General features: G+C 41.6%; 1 protein-coding gene across 5 annotated transcripts in view; it reads left to right on the top strand.

The window, feature by feature from the left end:
* poc1b (POC1 centriolar protein B) overlaps positions 1-17,189 on the top strand; it is a 126,852-nt gene that overhangs the window by 33,184 nt on the left and 76,479 nt on the right. For all 5 annotated transcript variants that reach the window (XM_060839249.1, XM_060839247.1, XM_060839252.1 and 2 more), the window contains 2 exons: positions 7,366-7,499; positions 7,865-7,933. In XM_060839249.1, coding sequence (XP_060695232.1) covers positions 7,366-7,499; positions 7,865-7,933 — 203 coding nt within the window. The remainder of the gene's footprint in view (positions 1-7,365; positions 7,500-7,864; positions 7,934-17,189) is intronic.

Here is a 17,189-nt window from a genome sequence, read left to right as displayed (position 1 = left end):
GAGCCATCTCTAGACTGCTTCCAATGCCAGTATTTCTTTCCTTAGATAGGAGGACTAAAATTACTCGCACTGTTCCAGGAAAGGTCTGACTAGCACGTTGTAAAGTTTTAGCACGACGTCCCTATTTTTATATTTTGCTTCCATTGAAATAAAGGCCAACATTCTGTTTGCCTTCTGTATTACTAGCTGAACTTGTATGATAGTATTTTGTGATTCGTACACAGGTTTCCCCAAATCCATCTGTTACAGCTTTTTGCAGTCTTTTCTCATTTAACTAATATTCAGCTCTTTTTTTTTAAATATATCGTTCCTGCTAAAGTGAGTAAGTTCATGTTTTCTATATTATTCCAGCCTCAGGTGACTGGAAACTCCATACAGACATTCTCCTTGTCTGCGTGAGTTTCCTCCAGGTGCTCCGATTTCCTCCCACAGTCCAGGGATGTGCAGTTAGGTGGATTGACCATACCTAATTACCCACAGTGTCCAGGAATGTGCAGGTTAGGCGGATTAGCTATGGGAAGTGCAGGATCAGGGGGATAGGGTGGCAGGTGAAGTGGAATGCAATAAAATGGGTTGGGTGGGGTGGGGTGGATGTGGGTGGGTTGCTCCTAAGGGTCTGTGTGGATTAGATGGGGCTGAATGGCTTGCTTCCACAAGGTAGGGATTCTATGATTTGCCAAATATTAACCCATTCACCACTCTTTATCCCCTTATAGACTCTGTTATCCTAGCTATTTACTTCCTACCTATTTTTGTCATCTTCAAATTTCATGATAGTGCATTCATTTCCATCGTCCAGTTCATTAATATATACTGTAAATAATTGTGATTCCAGCAATATTTGCTGTCACTGTTAATTACAGATGACCAGCCTGAAATGGTCCAAACTCCTTGTTCTTTAGCTCTATCCATGCTTCTCGTGCTCTGAATGCAACGCTGGTATCTTAAGTAGCCTTACGTGTGTTACCTTATTGGAAGCCTTTTGAAAATCCTAAAGCAATCTTCTAATCCCAGATAGCAGCCTAATGAGCCTTCTCAGAACTGTTTCATATACATATTCCTTCTTAAGTAAGGAAACAAAGAGCAAAGAACACTTACAGCCCAGGAACAGGCCCTCCAGCACTCCCAGCCTAAGCCGATCCAAATCCATGGTCTAAACCTGTCACCCAATTCCTAAGCATCTGTATCCCTCTGTTCCCCACCCAATCATGCATCTGTCCAGTTGCACCTTAAAAGAATCTACCATGCCTGCCTCTACTACCTCTGCTGGCAACGCGTTCCAGCCACCTACCACCCTCTGTGTGTAAAGTACTTTCCGCATGTATCCCCTTTAAACTTTTCACCTCTCACCTTGAATGCGTGACCACACATTATTAAATCCCTCACCCTGGGAAAAAGCTCATATTTATCCACTTTGTGTATACCCTTCGTGATTTTATAGACCTCAATCAGATCTCCCCTCGATCTCCTTTTTTTCTAATTAAAACAATCCGAACCTACTCAACCTCTGTCTACTTACCTAGCACCTTCCATACCAGGTAACATCCTTGTAAACCTTCTCTGCACCCTTTCCAAAACGTCCGCATCTTTTTAGTAATGTATTGACCAGAACTGTACACAGGGCAGCACGGTGGCTCAGTGGTTAGCAATGCTGCCTCACAGTATCAGGGTCCCAGGTTTGATTCCAGCCTCGGGCGACTGTCTGTGTGGAGTTTGCACATACTCCCTGTGTCTTTGTGGGTTTCCTCTGGGTGCTCCGGTTTCCTCCCACAGTCCAAAGATGTGCAGGTTAGGTGAATTGGCCAGGCTAAATCGCCCATAGTGTTATGTGCATTTAGTCAGAGGGAAATGGGTCTGGGTGGGTTACTCTTCAGAGTGTCGGTGTGGACTTGTAGGGCCGAAAGGCTTGTTTCCACACTGTGGGGAATCTAATCTCTAATCTATTCTAAAAGCGGCTGAGCCAAAGTCTTGTACAATTTTAACATGGCCTGCCAGCACTTGTATACTCACTACACCATCCGATAAAGGCAAGCACACCATATGACTTCTTGACCACTCTATCCACCTGTGCAGCCACCTTCAGGGTACAATGGACCTGAACTCCCAGATCTGTCTGCTCATCAACTTTTCCCAAGGCTCTTCCTTTTAGAGTATAGTTCACTCTAGAATTAGACTTCCCAAAATGTATCACCTCACATTTGCCTGGATTGAACTCCATCTGCCACTTCTCTACCCAACTCTCCAGTCTATCGATAATCTCCTGAATTCTTTGATAGTCTCTTATGCTTTCTGCTACTCCACCAATCTTCATGTCATCTGCAAACTTACTGATCAGATCAAAAATGTCCTCCCCCAGATCATTTATGTATATCACAAACAATAGTGGCCCCAGCATTGATCCCTGTGAAACACCATCGGTTACCTTTCTCCATTTCAACTACTACTCTGCCTCCTGTAGCTCAACCAGTTCTTTATCCACTTAGCTAGAACACCCTGCACACCATGTGACTTCACTTTCTCCATTAGTTTACCATGGAAAACCTTATCAAGTGCCTTACTAAAGTCCATGTATATGATGGACTTTCTTCATCTATCAACTTGGTCACTTCCTCAAAGAGTTCTAAGTTGGTGAAGGTGTAATCTCCCCTGCACAAAACCATGTTGCCTATCACTGATAAACCCATTATTTTCCAAATATAAATAGATTTCATCCCTCAATATCATCTTCAGCAACTTTCCCACCACTGACGTCAGGAAACCTTAACTTTATACTGTCTCTAAGTGCAGCCTGACCAATATGTAGTACAGGTGTAATAAAACTTTGCTATTTTTTATGCTATATCCCTTTGCACTAAAGGCCAGCGTTCAACTAGCATTTCTAAATACTTGCTGTATTTGCATGCTAATTTTTAAATTGATTTTTGTAAAAGGAGATCCAAGTTCTTAATAGATTTCTAAAATTATTTCATATGTTACGGGTGTTGCTGCCTAATCGCCCTTGAACTGAGGCATTCTAGGCCCTTTCAGAAGGCAGTAAATAATAGTCCCATTGCTGTTAATCTGCAGTCACATGAAAGAATGGCAGATATTCTTCCTTAAAGAACATTAGTGAACCAGATGAGTTCTGTAGCAATTGTGGGTATTGTTACTGAGACTAGCTTTATGTTCCAAATTTATTCATTGAATTTAAGTTACCATGATGAAATTTGAATCATTATCCCCAGCATCTGAACCTCTGGATTAGTAGTATAAGAACTGTTTTTTTTAAATTTTATTTTGTGTTTTAAAAACTATGGACTGAAATGTGAAAAAGCTGTTTTAAAATGTAGTTTAGAGTTTTGGAAGCAATTTGGAACTGAGAGAATGTTTGGATGCTTGGATAGGGCGGCACGGTGGCTTAGTGTTTAGCACTGCAGCCTCACAGCGCCAGGGACCCAGGTTCAATTCCACTCTCAGGTGACTGTGCAAACTCCACACAGACATTCTCCCCGTGTTTGCATAGGTCTTGTGGCACCGTGGTAATGTCAGTACCCTGAGCCAGAAAGCCCAGATTCAAGTCCATTTGCTCCAGCAATGTCATTAAAAATATCTAGCAGTCATCTTGCGTCTCTTACCAGCCAGTAGAAGCAACCAGGGAAAGACAACCAAAGCAAAGAACTGGCCCGCAGAAGAATCATGATGATCATCTGAAACACTGAACCAGGAGCAAAGACTGCTGAACTGTCTTACCACTTTTTTCCCCCACCGCCGTATCTATTTATTTTTATCCTGTCTGTTTGTGAGAGTGTAAGGGGATGCTTATAACGATATTAGATTTTTAAAATTTAAATTACATGCCAACAGTTTAAACTGTTCACGTGGCTATAGTGTAATTACCTGTATGAAATTGTAGTTTTCGTTACATACAGAAACTTTGTCTCTGCTTTCTGTTAATCCAGGTCTGAAAATCAGGTAAATTGGGAACTTTGCATAATTCATAAAACCTTTAACTTTTGTGACAACTCTGGGAATGCCGGTGTTTGATTTCCAGCATGCTCCCCCAATGAGTGGTACTGCCAAAGTGGGCAACTTCACATTTTGCCATAGTTACTCTCTCTACCATATTTTTCCCCAATCTCATCACTTTTGTGTATCTCTTTAGATGCTCTTCATATCTTTCTCACAACTTGTTTCTTATGTATCTGTTTTATCATCAGGTTTGGTTAGAATGCTGTCAATCCTCCAAGACATTAGTATATATCATAAATATTTAAGATCCTGTAGCATTCCACTTACAGTTTCTCAATCTGAAAAGATCCTATTTATTCTGAATCTTTGTCTCTTCTTTGTTAACCAGCCCTCGATCCATGAAAATTGTTAAACCACCACCCAGTTGTGTATCATGAGAGAGCAGCCCTATGGTCCTCTAGGACTATGTTAACTTTGCTTACGATTCCTAAGATTCTTAGTGCAGCAGCCTTTAATGTGGCACTTCATTAAATGTGTTTTGAATCCAAATACAATAAACTTATAGTTCCCCTTTATCCACTATTTATTACTCAAAGAGCTGTAATATTTTTGTCACTTTATTGCCAATTCACAAAACTATGTCGATCTGTCCGATTGTATTATGACTTTCTAAATTACCTGCTACTAAATAACGAATTCTGGCATTTTCTCAATGATTTTTAGATAATCTGGTCCTACTTCCTACTTTATACATCTCTTTTCTTGAACAGTGTTTTACTTTGCATCCTTTGAGACTGTTGGGACCATTCCAGAATCTAAAGAAATTTGCAAGATTATAAGGTTATAACCAATACGTCCACTGTCTATAGCCACTCTTAAGGGCCAAGAGATCCATTTCCCTTAACAGTTACTGTGTGTGTATGTGTGTGTTTTCAGAGTATAAAATGAGGGAGTTGTGTAAAAGATGATTGGAGAAGGAAGGATACCTGAATGGTGAGGCAGAGAATGAGAAAGACAAAAGGAAGAAATGAGGGAGAGTTAGGGGACCTGTGAGCTACTACAATTCATACTTCAGGAGAATAACTGCAAGGTTGCATTAAAAAAACCATTGGGATGGCTTTCAAAATTCTGTGCAACTAGTAAAACTATATACAGGTAGTCCCACATTCCCACGAAACCTTTCATGAGCCAAAAATGGCCTAAAGCAAAGGTGCATGATTTATATGTGAAAAAGTATCGCTGTGTTTCGTAAAAGCAAAAATCCTCTTCGGATTCACAAAACAAATACTAATGTAGATCTTTCGTAAAAGCGAAATTGCGTAAAGCGGGGAATACCTGTACTGCATAATTGTTGGCTATATTTAAAACAGCATTGTGTGAATAATACATTAAAAAAATTGGCTGATTGCTAAATATTGAGCAATGGCCAAAACTCAGTTTAGTATATTGAGAAAATGATAAAGTGTAGGAAATTCCTTTGGATTCTAAAGGAATAAAAATGCTTTAGATCTCATGGAATACAGGAAGAACTAGCCATTTGGATAAGAACCGGCTCAAAGGTAGAAGACAGAGGGTGGTGGTGGAGGGTTGTTTTTCAGTGGAGTGCCACAAGGATCAGTGCTGGGTCCTCTACTTTTTGTCATTTACATAAATTGATTTGGATGTGAGCGTAAGAGATACAATTAGTAAGTTTTCAGATGACACCAAAATTGGAGGTGTAGTGGACAGCGAAGAGGATTACCTCAGATTACAACAGGATCTTGACCACATGGACCAATGGGCTGAGACGTGGCAGATGGAGTTTAATTCCGATAAATGCGAAGTGCTGCATTTTGGGAAAGCAAATCTTAGCACGACTTATACACTTACTGGTAAGGTCCGAGGGAGTGTTGCTGAACAAAGAGACCTTGGAGTGCAGGTTCATAGCTCCTTGAAAGTGGAGTCGCAGGTAGATAGGATAGTGAAGAAGGTGTTTGGTATGCTTTCCTTTTATTGGTCAGAGTATTGAGTACAAGAGTTGGGAGGTCATGTTGCGGCTGTACAGGACATTGGTTAGACCACTGTTGGAATGTTGCGTGCAATTCTGGTCTCCTTCCTATCGGAAAGCTGTTGTGAAACTTGAAAGGGTTCAGAAAAGATTTACAAGGATTTTGCCAGGGTTGGAAGATTTGAACCACAGGGAAAGACTGAACAGGCTGGAGCTGTTTTCTGTGGAGCGTCGGAGGCTGAGGGGTGACCTTATAGAGGTTTACAAAATTGAGGGGCATGGTTAGGATAAATAGACAAAGTCTTTTCCCTGGGGTCGGGGAGCCCAGAACTAGAGGGCATAGGTTAAGGGTGAGGGGGAAAGATATAAAAGAGAGCTAAGGGGCAACTTTTTCACGCAGAGGGTGGTACGTGGTATGGAATGAGCTGCCAGAGATGTGGATGAGGCTGGTACAATTGGAACATTTAAGAGGCATCTGGATGGGTATATGAATAGGAAGGGTTTGAAGGAATATGGGCTGGGTGCTGGCAGGTGGGACTAGATTGGGTTAGGATATCTGGTCAGCATGGACAGGTTGGACCGAAGGGTCTGTTTCCATGCTGTACATCTGTATGACTCTAAGTAAGTAATGATATAAGCAAAAGCAATAAATGAGTCCTCTTGTATTGATTGATAGTCTTGGAGCAAGTAATTAATAAATCATTAGCTGTCATTTTAAAAATCACAATAACTACATTTGCATGGAATTGTAATTATTGGGATAGCGTGATTAAATCTGTAATGATCATTTAATTTTAACACATTGCTATTTACAGCATGGTGACGTAAGAGCCTTATTGTGTCCAGGGAGGTGGTGGTATTGAGGTAATATAATTTGATTAATAACAGAGGCCCAGATTAATGCTCTGGGAATATGAATTTAAATCCCAGCATAACAAAATTTAAATTCCTATCATAAATCTGAAATATAATGCCAGTTTCAGTAATGGCCACCATAACAACTACCATTGATTCCCATTAAATCCCAATTGGTTCACTAATGTGCTTCAGAGGAGGAAATCTACCATCCCTTACCTGGTCTGGCTTACATGTTTCTCGATTACTATCAGCAATATTGTTGGCTCTTACTTGACCTTTTCACCAGAGCATTTAAGTCCCTCAGTTCAAAAGTAATTAGCGATGGGCAAATACTGGCCTTGACAATGACTGCCACATTCCATGAAGATTTTTTTAAAATGTACAGTAATTGTGTACCCAGTAAGAAATCTGATCATATGTGTGTATTTCATGTGGCTACCTGAAAAACAGTCTCATCACAGTGCAGCAAGTCAAGTCTAGGGATTCTAATTGTTCCTTTTTTTAGGAAGCTCATAAATAATTGATTTTTTATAACTCATTAAGTCTGTCTGACCATCCTGTCTTCTAAACAGTCCACAGTGCTTCAGTGAACTGCTTGTCTTTTCATCCTTCTGGTAACTATCTTATCACTGCATCGAGTGATTGTACTCTCAAGATAATGGATTTGTTGGAAGGAAGATTGCTTTACACCCTTCATGGACACCAGGTGAAAATAGTGACACATTATGTAGTGAAACTATTATGTATTTAGTTCTTTATAGTCTTTATAGTTCTCCAATTGCTCTGTCATCTGATTCTGATTTAGTGTTAAATCAGTAAATAAACTCGGCTGGGAAACTTCTACAAATTTGCTCCCTTCCAAAGGGATCTTGTGAAATGGCAGAAAACCTCTCAAAATGTGAAGTCACTTACATGTGTATTTATACCCTAATAGCTGTAAAGCAGTTTCATTTATAGTTCTTTCTTAGAAAGACATTATAGAAATGTGCATTAACATGACAAGTCTGAATGAAATGAAAATTTAATTATAAACTGCTTTTCAATAGACTAAATAAATAATTTTTGTTTTAGGGCCCTGTACTTGCTGTAACGTTTTCTAGGCATGGAGAGTATTTTGCTTCTGGTGGAAGTGATTCACAGGTTTGACATTTTCTTTCTTGTAATAATAATTAGTTTTGTCTGCTAAAGCAATGAGAATGCATACAATAATGGAGGCTTGGCAAGTGTGATAACTTCCTTTCTCATAGTTTTTATTCCCAAAATCACAAGACTGGGATTTTCCATATAATTGGTGGAAAATCATGGGCTAAGAGCCTGATACTCCATGTACTTGTAGTTCCCTCCATTCTCATCAGCCATGCCCTCCTAACTCTCATCCATCCTTGAACGAAAACATTGTTTTTGTGCTGGATTCTCACCTCTGAGCAGAGGCACAGTGTGAAATATTTCCTTGTTTGTTGAAAGATGATATACAATCGGACTATGTATATTTATTTCTATATGCTTTACCAAGCAAAAAGGCTTGTTTAGTTTCAATGCTTTGAAACATTGTTTTGTATCTTTTTAAGACTGTCACTCAGCAATATGAAAATGTTCATTTAGTTTGGATGGCAAAAGGGAACAGTTAAACATGGCATCCTCCCTTTATCTCTAATATGTGTAGCTGTACGGATTGCAAATCCATGAGCTTTAGTGTTCCAGAATTCCATAGATTTTAGAGCAGTCCTCATGGATTGAGAAAATGCTGATGCAACCATGCTGATCAAGGAACAGGAAAAGGATGAATTAGCCCGACATCATTAGGGAAATATTAAGAACGTGGTAACACAGCATTCAAAATTATATGATTAGGTAGAAATAACACAGATTTATGAAAGGAAACTTGTGTTAATCTCTTTTTTTTTGAGTTAATAATTACCAGTTTGGATAAGGAGTAGCCAGTGCATGTGGTGCATTTGGATTTTCAAAGCAAGTCTTCAATAAAGGTAAAACACTATAGGTTATTGCTTAAAATTAGGCATATGTTATTGAGGGTGACAGTTTAGAATGGATTAAGGATTGATTATCAGGCAGGAATAGTTAAGTAGAAAGGAACAGTTCACTTTCATGTTGGCTGACTGGAGGCAACACAGTTTCCCCAAGGATTAGTACTAGGGCCTTAGTTACTTGCAGTCTGTAATCAATATTTAGATGAAGGGATGAAGTTACTGATGGTGAATTAGGAACTAAGGTACAGAGCTTTTCGATGGCAATAATTTTGACAATAATTCACTCATACACATTCCTCCAAATCTCCTGACTCTAGAACTGTGTTCCAGTTGTCCTTTTGTTGTGCTCAAACAAATAGGAGTAGGATCATGCAGCCCTTGAGCCTACTCAATGATTTCTAAATTACAACCTTTCATCTACATCAAAACATTTTTCCATGATACTTCCATTTCCCTTGATTTCATTAGTATTTAGAAATTGACTGAGTTGAACACAGAAATCAATTAATGAGTTTCCACAGCCGTCTACAAAATTTGAAAGTTTCATTAGTGAGTGAAGCTGATCAATTAATGCCAAACACCTGTTTACTCTTAAATGTGTAATTGTGTCTAAATTTGCTGACATTAATGTGCTATGACACAGCAGTGAACCCTTCTGTTAATTAAAACAAACACCCAGAAAAGCCCGCCTTGCATCCTAAATTGTTAAAATGAGTGACAAAGAATTCCCCAAATTCCACTATTTAAAGAAAATATCAATTTATCCTTTAACTCAAGGTAAACATTAAACAACAACTATTTACAACTCTTAAGTCCCTTTTCACTTAACTCCTTATTACCTGCCTCCAACCTTATAACAAAATACTGTTCCAATTTAAAAACATGTTAAAATTACATCAACCTAATTTCAAAACCACGCAGCGGCTAGTGTCTTTGGTGTCTTGTCTTCCGCTGAAGATCTCCCTGGGTCGTCATCTTACTTTTTACTGCAAATGGGTTTCATGTGGAAAAAGTACCTTTGATAGAGTAATTCCTAATTTCTTGGATCTGTGTTGATGGCAGTTGCTCTGTCTGCACTTTTCAAAACGCCTGCAGTTATACATCTCTAACATTGGATCATCTCGTTGGTTCGATTTTGGCAAAACAATAAATTCAAACGCAATCGAGATTTAGTATCCTGGGGCATACTTTAAGCCAGTTAAATTCAAATTGTTGTCAAAATAGCAACCAACTCTGGTATCTATTTCATAGCCAAATGTTACATATTTTCAATTTTCCAGTACACTCTGAGACTGTTGTCAAGTCATGTACACAGGTGCTTGCTTCTAAGTTCTCAGTGCAGAACAAATTTCACTCTCTCTTAAAGATACAGTACACACCTTCAACTTCACAACAAATGTTCGGTGGAAAAGTAAACAGTGAAGAGGACACAAAGAGGCACAATTAAGTGAGTGGAAAAGAACATGCCAGATGAAAATAATTTGAGCAAGTGTTGAGGATGTATACTCTGGATGAAAAAATAAAATATCATATTTTTGAATAGTGAAAGATTGGAGATCTTTGGCATGCAGAGGAATCTGGATGTCAATGTACAAATCCAGAAGTTTTACTGCAATTCTAAAATACTTTGTAGGATTGCACCTGGAGTACTGTGTACAAATTTGGTCTCTAAAATTAAAGTAGAATTGAAGAGATTGTAAAAAAGATGAAAGGTTCCTGGAACGAGGCGGTTTTCCCAAGAAGAGAGCTTTGATAAACTGGGTCTATCATCCTTGCAGTTTAAAAGAATGAGGTAATCTCATTGCAACATATAAAATTATAACTTTAGGTTAGGTCCTGAAGAATGTTTCCCATTATAGGGGAATCTAGAACTATTTGTCACTGTCTCAGAATAAGTGGTTGCTGCCTATGAAGTAAGGTAAGGAGAAATTTATTCATGCAGTGTCATTGATCTTTGAAATTCTTTATACCAGAGGTATTTGGATTTTTGATACTAAACCTCCTGCCTCACCTTTGTCCTTGGCTCAGTTCATCTCTTGGTGGAACCCTCAACTCGACTCAACTATTGCAATTCATTTCTGATCAATTCTCCTCTCATCTAACCTCCATATATTTTAAGCTGTCAAAAACTGCCGATATAACTCTTAACTAGTTCTGTTCCCTAATAGCTTTAAACTCAAGTTGACCTGTGACCTAACTGCTCTTTCAAAGCAATCCCTTAATTACTGATGATATGTTCAAGATCTGTTCAGTTGGTGTGCATTGCACAAGTACAAAATGTATAATAAAACTACAATTTTAGACAATTGACTTAACCATTAAATAGTTAATCAGAATATGTCCCAGCAATGTGTTGGCATAGTTTCAACTTTCATATTAGCATTGTAAATTAAGTAGTTAATTTTTTAAGGAGATTCTTTTTAAAGATAAATTAATCACAGAAGCTAAGCAAACAGATTTTAAGCTCCTATTGATATAAATGCAAATACCTCACTTTTCTAACTAAATGTCTGAATGCTCCAATTTAGTAAATTTTCACTCAAAATTAGTTTACAGGAAAAATGCTGCAGTTATGTTTAACAACATCTTGTTTATTCTCATTGAGAAATAACTCTACGTTATGAAACATTTTGGATGTGAACTATATTTTGTAGGAGTCTGCTACTCAACCTCTGTCTTGCCACTATTCAGTTAGATTCCAATTGATATGTATGTCAACTTCATCTATTGGTTTTTATTCATGAGCCCATAACACCCTTGTGAAACCAGCATTTGTTGACCTCTGTCACAAATTTCATTTGAACAATGATCACAGCCTTGTGGGTGAAGAATTCTGTACTTCACTACAGATTGTGTGAAAATGTTTCTTTATTATATTTTGAAATTATCTTTCTTAAATTTTAAAATTATTCTTTTTTCAGTCTGAAATCCCTTACCAGTGGAAATATTTTCTTTGTATCTGCCGATAAAATGAAAATGGAATTTAATTTTACTCAGTTGGAGCACTCCTCAACTTTCTCAGTGTGAGGAAACACAAGCAATTTCTCATGAAGCCAGTTCTCCTAATTAGACACTCCCAATTGTTGGAAACATCATGATGCAACTATTCCAAGACCAATATATTTCTTATAAAATTCGATTCTCAAAATTGAATGCAGTACTGCAACTGGAGTGGCATAGTCATCGAGAAGAGATGGGAAGTGGTAGTCAATAGACAATAGGTGCAGGAGTACGCCATTCTGCCCTTCGAGCCTGCACCACCATTCAATATGATCATGGCTGATCATCTTGAATCAGTATCCTGTTCCTGCCTTATCTCCATAACCCTTGATTCCACAATCCTTGAGAGCTCTATCCAACTCTTTCTTAAATGAATCCAGAGACTGGGCCTCCACTGCCCTCTGGGGCAGAGCATTCCACACAGCCACCACACACTCTGGGTGAAGAAGTTTCTCCTCATCTCTATCCTAAATGGTCTACCCTGTATTTTAAAGCTGTGTCCTCTGGTTCGGCACTCACCCATCAGCGGAAACAAGTTTCCTGCCTCCAGAGTGTCCAATCCTTTAATAATGTTATATGTCTCAATCATATCCCCTCTCAGTCTTCTAAACTCAAGGGTGGCTGAAAATGTGTTGCTAGAAAAGTGCAGCAGGTCAGGCAGCATCCGAGGAGCAGGAGAATCGACATTTCAGACATGAGTCCTTCTTCAGGAATCCTTTGGAAACAGTAGAGACCGACGAGGCGGCCAGGTCTGTCAATCAAACGTTGGCGTAGAGACAGAGCGGAAGAGTCAGACATCGCACAGAGCCGTGGTAATAGGGGACTCCATAATGAGAGGAACTGACCGGGGTTCTTGTGGCAGCAGATGGGATTTAAGGATGGTGTGTTGCTTTCCTGGTGCCAGGATTAAAGACATCACAGACAGAGTGCAGGAAATCCTCAAGGACGAAGGTGAAGAGCCAGAGGTGGTGGTACATGTCGGCACAAATGATGTCGGGAAGAAGAGGAGGAACATACTACAGCGGGATTTTGGAGAACTAGGAAGGCGGCTGAAAAGCAGGACGTCCAAGGTGGTTATCTCCGGTTTGCTTCCAGTTCCTCGGGCTGGTGAGGCCAGAAACACGGAGATAATGGACTTGAACGTGTGGCTGGGGAACTGGCGCAGGAAGCAAGGATTTAAATTCTTAATCAATTTAGGTAAAGGGGCAGTACAGAGAGATCTGGGTGTTTTTGTACACCAGTCAATGAAGGTAAGCATGTAGGTACAACAGAAAGTGAAAGTGAAGAAGGCTAATAGCATGCTGGCCTTCATAACAAGAGGGATTGAGTATAGAAGCAAAGAGGTTCTTCTGCAGCTGTACAGGGCCCTGGTGAGACCACACCTGGAGTACTGTGTGCAGTTCTGGTCTTCAAATTTGAGGAAAGACATTCTGGCTATTAAGAGAGTGCAGCATAGGTTCACGACGTCAATTCCTGGAATGGCGGGGTTACCTTACACTGAAAGACTGGAGCGACTGCGCTTGTATATACTTGAGTTTAAATCTTCGAGGAGAAAGTGAGGACTGCAGATGCTGGAGATCAGAGCTGAAAACGTGTTGCTGGAAAAGCACAACAGGTCAGGAAGCATCCAAGAAGCATCAGAATCAACGTTTCGGGCATGAGCCCTTCTTCAGGAATGAGGAAAGTGTGTCCAGCAGGCTAAGATAAAAGGTAGGGAGGAGGGACTTGGGGAAGGGGCATTGGAAATGCGATAGGTGGAAGGAGATCAAGGTGAGGGTGATAAGCCGGAGTGGGGGTGAGGGCGGAGAGGTCAGGAAGAGGATTGCAGGTTAGGAAGGTGGTGCTGAGTTCGAGGGATTTGACTGAGACAAGGTGGGGGTAGGGGAAATGAGGAAACTGGAGAAATTGGAGTTCAACCCTTGTGGTTGGAGGATTCCTAGGCGGAAGATGAGGCGCTCCTCCTCCAGCCGTCGTGTCGCGATGGTCTGACGATGGAGGAGTCCAAGGACCTGCATGTCCTTGGTGGAGAAGGAGGGGGAGTTGGAAGTGTTGAGCCACGGGGTGGTTGGGTTGGTTGGTCCGGGTGTCCCAGAGGTGTTCTCTGAAACGTTCCGCAAGTAGGCGGCCTGTCTCCCCAATATAGAGGAGGCCACATTGGGTGCAGCAGATGCAGTAAATGATGTGTGTGGAGGTGCAGGTGAATTTGTGGCGAATATGGAAGGATTCCTTGGGGCCTTGGAGGGAAGTAAGGGGGGAGGTGTGGGCGCAAGTTTTGCATTTCTTGCAGTCGCAGGGGAAGGTGCTGGGAGTGGAGGTTGGGTTGGTGGGGGGTGTGGACCTGACGAGGGAATCACGGAGGGAGTGGTCTTTTTGGAATGCTGATAGGGGAGGGGAGGGAAATATATTTCTGGCGCTGGGGTCCGTTTGGAGGTGGCGGAAATGACAACGGATGATATGATGTATATGGAGGCTGGTGGGGTGGTAGGTGAGGACCAGTGGGGTTCTGTCCTGGTGGCGATTGGAGGGGTGGGGCTCAAGGGCGGAGGACAGGGAAGTGGAGGAGATGCGGTGGAGGGCATCATCTTGTCTGGGGGAGATTTGCGGTCTTTGAAGAAGGAGGCCGTCTGGATTGTACGGTATTGGAACTGGTCCTCCTGGGAGCAGATGCGGCGGAGACGAAGGAATTGGGAATATGGGATGGCGTTTTTACAGGGGGCAGGGTGGGAGGAGGTGTAATCGAGGTAGCTGTGGGAGATGGTCGGTTTATAGTAAATGTCCATGTTGATTCGGTCGACCAAGATAGAAATGGAAAGGTCTAGGAAGGGAAGGGAGGAGTCTGAGACGGTCCAGGTAAATTTGAGGTCGGGGAGAAAGGTGTTGGTAAAGTGGATGAACTGTTCAACCTCCTCGTGGGAGCACGAGGCAGCGCCGATACAGTCATTGATGTAGCGGAGGAAAAGGTGGGGATGGTGCCAGTGTAGCTGCGGAAGATGGACTGTTCCACATATTCTACGAAGAGGCAGGCATAGCTGGAGCCCATGCGGGTGCCCATGGCTACTCCTTTGGTTTGGAGGAAGTGGGAGGATTGGAAAGAGAAGTTGTTCAGGGTGAGGACCAGTTCAGACAGTTGAAGGAGGGTGTCAATGGAAGGGTACTGGTTGGTATGGCGAGAAAGGAAGAAGCGGAGGGCTTTGAGTCCTTCGTGATGGGGGATGGAGGTGTACAGGGACTGGATTCCATGGTGAAGATAAGGCATTGGGGACCAGGGAAGCGAAAATCGTATAGGAGGTGGAGGGCGTGTGTGGTGTCCCGAAGGTAGGTGGGGAGTTCTTGGACTAAAGGGGACAGGACCGTGTCGAGGTATGCAGAGATGAGTTCAGTGGGGCAGGAGTAGGCTGAGACAATGGGTCGGCCGGGGCAGTCAGGTTTGTGGATTTTGGGCAGGAGGTAGAAACAGGCGGTGCAGGGTTGTGGGACTATGAGGTTGGAGGCGGTGGATGGGAGATCCCCTGAGATGATGAAGTTATGGGTGGTCTGGGAGATGATGGTTTGGTGGTGGGAGGTGGGGTCATGGTCAAGGGGGCTCCGAGGGTGAGAGGTTGGAGTGGGTGAGAGGGGTGGAGAGGTTGAGGCGGTTAATGTTGCGGCAGCAGTTGGCTATGAAGAGATCGAGGGCAGGGAAGAGGCCAGCACAGGGTGTCCAGGTGGATGGGGTGTGTTGGAGGCGGGAGAAGGGGTTGTCAGAGGGTGGGCGAGAATCCTGGTTGAAGATGTAGGTGCGAGGGGAAGGCGACGGAAGAAATATTCGATGTCTCACCGCATGTTGAACTTGTTAATCCAAGAGCGTAGGGGAATGAAGGTGAGGCCTCTGCTGAAGACTGATCTTTCATCCTCAGAGAGTAGCAATCTACCTTCCTGTTCTTGCCATCAAAGTGGATAACCATACATTTAACCCTCATTCAACTGCATCTGCCATTCATCTGACCACTCATCTAACTTGTCCAGGTCACCCTGTAATCTCCTAACATCCTCATCACATTTCACCCTGCCACCCAGCTTAGTATCATCAGCAAATTTGCTAATATTATTGCTAATACCATCTTGTATATCATTAACATATATTGTAAAAAGCTGCGATCCCAGAACTGATCCCTACAGTACCCCATTGGTCACTGCCTGCCATTCCAAAAGTGACTACTCTTTGTTTCCTATCAGCAAACCAACTTTCAATCCAAGTTAGTACTTTGCCCCCAATACCATGCGCCCTAATTTTGCTCACTAACCTCCTATGTGGGACTTTATCAAAAGCTTTCTGAAAATCCAGGTACACTACATCGACTGGATCTCCCTCATCCATCTTCAGAGTTATATCCTCAAAAAATTCCAGATTAGTCAAGTATGATTTCCCCTTCATAAATCCATGCTGACTCTGACCTATCCTGATACTACTATCCATATGTGTCGTAATTTCATCCTTTATAATAGACTCCAGCATCTTTCCCACCACTGAGGTCAGACTAACTGGTCTATAATTTCCTGTTTTCTCTCTCCCACCTTTCTTAAAAAGTGGTAGAAAATTAACCACCCGCCAATCCGCAGGAACTGATCCCGAATCTATCGAACTCTGGAAAATAATCACCAACGCATCCACGATTTCTCAAGCCACCTCCTTCAGTAGCCTGGAATGTAGACCATCAGGCCCCGGGGACTTATCAACCTTCAGACCTAACAGTCTCTCCAACACCAATTCCTGGCAAATATACATTCCCTTGTTCAGGTCCTTCAACCACTGTTACCTCAGGGAGATTGCTTGTGTCTTCCCCAGTGAACACAGATCTGAAGTACCAATTCAATTCTTCTGCAATTTCTTTGTTCTCCGTAGTATATTCCCCTGTTTCTGTCTTCAAAGGCCCAATTTTAATCTTAACCATTTTTTTTGCCTTTCACATACTTAAAAAAACCTTTACTATCCTCCTTTATATTATTGGCCAGTTTACCTTCGTACCTCATATTTTCTTTGCGTACTTCCATCTTAGTAATCCTCTGTTGTTCTCAAAAGCTTCCCAGTCCTCCGTTTTCCCACTTATCTTTGCTATGTTATACTTTTTCTCTTTTAACTTTATATGTTTCTTAACTTCCCTCGTCAGCCATGGCCACCCATGCCTCCTCCTAGGATCTTTCTTCCTTTTTGGAATGAACTGATCCTGCAACTTCTGCATTATACACAGAAATATCCGCCATTGTTCCTCCAATGCTAAGGTATTGCACTATTGAACTTTGGCCAGTTCCTCCCTCATAGCTCCATAGTTCCCTTTATTCAACAGAAATATTGTCACTTCCTATTGTACCCTCTCCCTCTTAAATTGCAGATTGAAGCTTATTGTATTGTGGTCACTACTTCCCAGTGG

Source organism: Hemiscyllium ocellatum, chromosome 19 (assembly GCF_020745735.1).
Source record: "Hemiscyllium ocellatum isolate sHemOce1 chromosome 19, sHemOce1.pat.X.cur, whole genome shotgun sequence".
NCBI classification, from domain to species: domain Eukaryota; kingdom Metazoa; phylum Chordata; class Chondrichthyes; order Orectolobiformes; family Hemiscylliidae; genus Hemiscyllium; species Hemiscyllium ocellatum.
Note: the sequence above shows the minus strand (reverse complement) of the source record. Positions and strands in the feature narration are given on the sequence as shown.